This window comes from Bactrocera neohumeralis, chromosome 5, assembly GCF_024586455.1.
Source record: "Bactrocera neohumeralis isolate Rockhampton chromosome 5, APGP_CSIRO_Bneo_wtdbg2-racon-allhic-juicebox.fasta_v2, whole genome shotgun sequence".
Taxonomy (NCBI): Eukaryota; Metazoa; Arthropoda; class Insecta; order Diptera; family Tephritidae; genus Bactrocera; species Bactrocera neohumeralis.
In genome coordinates this window covers 10,431,935-10,437,001 of record NC_065922.1, presented here as the reverse complement: position 1 = coordinate 10,437,001, position 5,067 = coordinate 10,431,935, and the positions used below count along the sequence as shown (strand labels likewise).

At 32.3% G+C, this 5,067-nt stretch overlaps 1 protein-coding gene across 1 annotated transcript; it reads left to right on the top strand.

The window, feature by feature from the left end:
• Positions 1-3,228: 3,228 nt before the first annotated feature.
• Positions 3,229-4,857, top strand: LOC126759073 (vitellogenin-3-like). Its single transcript, XM_050473669.1, has 3 exons — positions 3,229-3,568; positions 3,658-3,917; positions 4,038-4,857. The coding sequence occupies exons 1-3, from the start codon at positions 3,322-3,324 to the stop codon at positions 4,722-4,724; spliced, it is 1,194 nt and encodes a 397-aa protein (XP_050329626.1). The 5' UTR covers positions 3,229-3,321; the 3' UTR covers positions 4,725-4,857.
• Positions 4,858-5,067: the final 210 nt, after the last annotated feature.

The following is a 5,067-nucleotide window of genomic DNA, read 5'->3' as shown; positions in this document are numbered from 1 at the left end:
CAATAATTTTTTAATTTTTATTATTTTTAATTTTTTTTTTTTTTAATTTTTATAATAAGTTTTAATAAACTTTTTTATTTTTCTATACATTATTTAATAAAATAATAATTTTTTATTATAATTTTTAACTCTCATACCAAACTTACACACAAAACAGACCTTTTGAGTGAGAATATTAACGAGTTGAAAATTACTATCCATAAAATTTAGTTCTTTTACCTCCAAACCATATATTTTTATTATATTCTACTTCATACCCTTTTTAATACCAAGTTAAAAAGAGTGTTTTCTAAAAAATAGTTTCTGTTCTGTTCTAATGTTCGATTCATCACTTCTCTACACACTATATTTCAGCTCTGTGCTCTTGTCAAAAAATAATCATGCTAATCCAAATTGAGTGAGTATATAGACTCTTTTATACCCTATACTTTTGATTTGCTTGCTAGTTAGATTCGCACTCTTTTACTCTCAAATACGCTCGGTCAATTTCAGCAAACAAACGAGTTTGAAAACCTAATGCGGATTTGAGGAACAGAAGAAGAAGAAGTAAAATAGGAGAAGGAAGCGAAATAGAAATGAAGACATACATTTCCTCATATCTCTACAAGGCAAAAAACTTGTGTCTAAATAACTTCATACTTTATTTGCTTAGTTTTAAATTTTTTTCGCTTTCACAACTTTATTTGTTACAATAACCGTCAAACGTCAAGCCTGCTTTAGTAAGATATAAAATCTGAAATTCGTTCAATTCTCAACTAGAGTCATCCGTTAAACACGATATTCTAATTACTGCATAGATATAACTACAGAAAGCTGGTGAAATTCTAAAAATGCATTAAATTTCCATTAGAAATTCTGAGCGCATTTGATTGACACAGATTTGCATTTCCTTTTGCGTAAAAAAACAAAATGAAAATAAAAATGCAATAATAAATTCATCAAAGCAGAATAAAAGTAATGGAAAAAAAACTTTGTACAATTTGAGTGTGTTCACAGTGACGTGCCAAATAAGAGCAACGGCATTAGTAGTAATGGTCGGTAATGCAAAACGGTATTACATTTGCTTAAGATATTTGAACTATATGTTACTACGATTTCAAATACATCTGCTTTTTCACTAGTAACAAAAGTAATCATAAGTAATTTAAATTTCAAAAGTAATCATTAGTAATGAAAAGTAATTAAAAATTAACAAAAAATCAAAAGCAATATTTTTGAGCTTATTAATTTAATTATTTTTCGATTACTTGAGATTACGGTAAATTAGTCGAACCATTTCGCTTTCTTCTCATACTGTCATAGAATACGCATATACGGTTCAGTTCGACTAAATAGTACCAAATAATTAAAAAAATAATAATCAACGTTGTCATAAAACACAAGTATTCGATAAGGTATTAACTTAATTACTTTTTTGGTTGCACTTGAATGCTTTTAATATTTACAAATACTTCGTCTATCTTACTTAATAATATGACTGCGTATATTTCTTAGCACAGTTTTGAGAATATATGCGATTATATTCGTTTCTATAGTCGACAAACTAATAATAAAAGAAAAGTAATAAGTTAACAAAAGTAATGTGAAGTAATCATAAGTAATCGAAAGTAAACATGTTAAGTCGAGAGTAAGTATACATTAGATCACATAAAAAGTAATTAAAACAATTAAAAATAGAATTTAAAATTTAATTAATTTTCGATTATTCATGAATACTTCCATTGTATTAAAGTAGTCGGTTATAGTAATGATGTATGAAAATGTTTAACAACGTTTTAAAAATATCTGCCGTTATATTCCTCTTCATAGTAATGAAAAGTAGTAAATAGACAAAAATAATAAAAAAAAAGTAATCATAGATAATCAGAAGTAATCATAGGTAATGCTTTAAATACTTTTCATAGTAAGAAGTAAGCAAAAATAATGGAAAGTAATCATACGTAATTAAACGTAATCATCATTTGATTACATAAAACGCAGTCAAAACAAATAGAAATAGAACTAAAAAATTTATTCTTTTTTTCGATTACAGTCGATTATTAATGAATACTTTTATTGTAATACTTCGGAATGATATATGAAAATATTTAACAACGTTTTAAAAATATCTGCCGTTTTATTCCTTTTAAACGTTTTCATAGTAATAGACAAAAAGCAATAACTAAATTATAAAAAGTAATCATGGGTTAATTACTATTCATAGTAATAAATGAACAAAAATAATAAAAACTAATCATGTTATGATATATAATCATAAGTAATTAAAAGTAACCACTTGTAATGAAAAGCAATGGGAATATAAAATTTGAAAAAAATATGTAAAAATAATAGTAATAAAAAATAATAATAAAAAGTAATCATGCGTAATTAAAAGTAATCATATGTAATCAGAAGTAATGGAAATATAATATTTGATACACAATAACAAAGAATAAAAAAAAATAATGGTTTGATTATTTTTTTATAAATTGATTACGAATTCCGTAATCATTACAATAACTAATTGTTATTTAATAACTCCGTTGAGAAGTCTAATTTTCTATTCCGTGCGATTTAAGTGTTTTTGTAAACTTTTACTTACTCTGCACGTTCTAATTGCGTTGTCTCTATTGAATTAGATTACCGGGAGTTTTTTCTAGAAATAATGCGTATTTGTAGCCTGTTCTTTCTTAGACGTTATAAAGTGTTACTTACTAGATTGGCTTGGATCGCCTTATATAGTGAATATCATAACATCCAATCTGAAACTTATTGAAGATAATGGAATCAATGGATGTGCTTCACACCAGAAAGTCTCACTTTCTGGCAGAATTGGTTACATTAATATTTTTTGTTGTATTAAATATAGTTAAAGTAAAATGTTTACTGCAGCATCTATCGGATTAGCTGAAAGAGCCGTGTTCTACAATTTGACTTTATTTTCGAAATATGAACTTTTTGTTGTTTTAGACCGCCATTGCAATAAATATGTTTGATATTAATACCCCCAATGCATTATTTTCTCACACTACTGTAAGTTAAGCAGCAACCAACCTCAGCTCAGCTCAACTAGGCGTTAGCTTGTTTGGAGAAATGAAAAATTGATCGCAGATTTCGACGGCGTTCAGATTTCAGCGATTGTAAACAAACTGTCATGCATAAACATAGAAACATACACACTCAAACAAACATACAGCCACACATACATTTGCCTGGCGTTAACTGTATAAATACGAGCTGCGTTCGGCGCACGCGAATAGTTTGCCATCAACACTCGTCGCATCATTTACAATCCACGCCGGCAAAGCAAAGTAAAAAATAAAACTAACAAAAACAAAAAAAATGTCGCCTCTTCATGTCCGTGTTAACATGATAGCGTTATTGTTTATCGCGTTTGCTGTCGCTGCACAGGCACAGGGTGGTCTGTTCAGCATAACCGATGTGGGTAAAAGTCTGAAAGATATTGCGACGGGCGTCTCGAAGGATGTAACCAGTTACATACCCACGCCGGAGGGTATTTTCGAGTCGAGCAAGAATCTATTGGCCGGCTATCCGTTCGAAGTCGCCTCCTCGGCTATAAATACGATTTGTAAGTGTTCGGTAGTGTGTGAAATGGATACAGTGTTGTGCTCTGAATAATTTTGCGTGATTTTATTTTTTATATGGTTTAAATCTCAGGCACCTCGGCACTTTCATCTGAAACGATAAGACCGCGTGTGACACCCGATTTGCGGAAGATCAACTTTCAGCTACGCACCGCATGTAATAATTACAGTTATCCGCTGCTGAAATCCAATCAAATATGGCGTAGTCCCGAATTTGATCCGACGAAGAAGGTAGTCATACTGGCTACTGGCTGGACCACGACGGTTAACAGCTCGAAAACGATCGATGTGTTGGCTAAGGCGTATAACTGTCGCGGTGACGTGAATTTTGTGGTGAGTATGCATTAAAGAGTGTGGTGAATAAATAAAAATGTGAGAGATTTGAAAACAAAAAATTTAATTTCTCAAAAAATAAATTAAATTGAAAAATATATGATTCCCTCTCGCTCACAGGCCGTCGATATAGCCAACTTCGTCGATACACTTTACACCTGGTCCGCCCTAAACACCGACGAAATCGGCGAGAATCTTGCCGAAGGCATCGTGTTACTTACGCAGGTCGTACCGCTCGAAAACATACATCTCATCGGTCACAGTTTAGGCGCACACATCGTAGGCGCCACTGGCCGTTACTTTAATGAAAAAACCGGCAAGTTTGTGCCGCGTATTACTGGTTTGGATCCAGCGAAACCCTGCTTCAACGAAGGTCACGTGCTTTCTGGCCTGCAGCGTGGCGACGCCAAATTCATCGATATAATTCATTCGAATCCCGGTGTGTTGGGCAAACGTGATCCTATGGGTGATGTAGATTTCTATCCGGGCGGCTTGGATCCGTTGCCGAAAGGTTGTCTGCACGTGGTCTGCGCGCATGGACGTGCCTGGAAATACTACGCAGAATCCGTTTATCCTGGCAATGAAATGAATTTCATGGGCAAACGTTGCACTTCGCAGACGCGTTTGCTCGATAATAAATGTCCAGGTGTGGAGCAACCCATGGGCTATGCGGTGTCGCATGAACTAAGAGGCAACTACTTTTTGGAAGTGAACGAAGCGGCGCCATTCGGTAAGGGCGGCAATACGGATAAATTGGCGACTCAAGCGAGCTGTGGTTTGTGCCCGGAGAGGAGGCAGTCAAAATAAAGATTTCAGAGCTGCTTTAGTCATGAGATAAATTAATTTTTAAGAGTTTTGCATTAAAAAATTTTTTATTTTGTTGAAATGGTGGCAGCACTGTTAGCTTTCATACCAAAAATAAACGAAAAATAATACTAAACATTTTTGTGTTTTTTTTTCTTCATAACTAAAATATTGAGGAAATGTCGGTTGTAATCTTGGCTAAGGCAATCGTCTTAGTATTTTAAGATTAAATTTTGAGAGCAAAAATTAATAATGATTAATAAATGAGAGTCTCCTTTATACATTTATATAAAATTATCTCTGATATAAATAAATAATCTATTTTTTATATTTTGTTATTTAAATT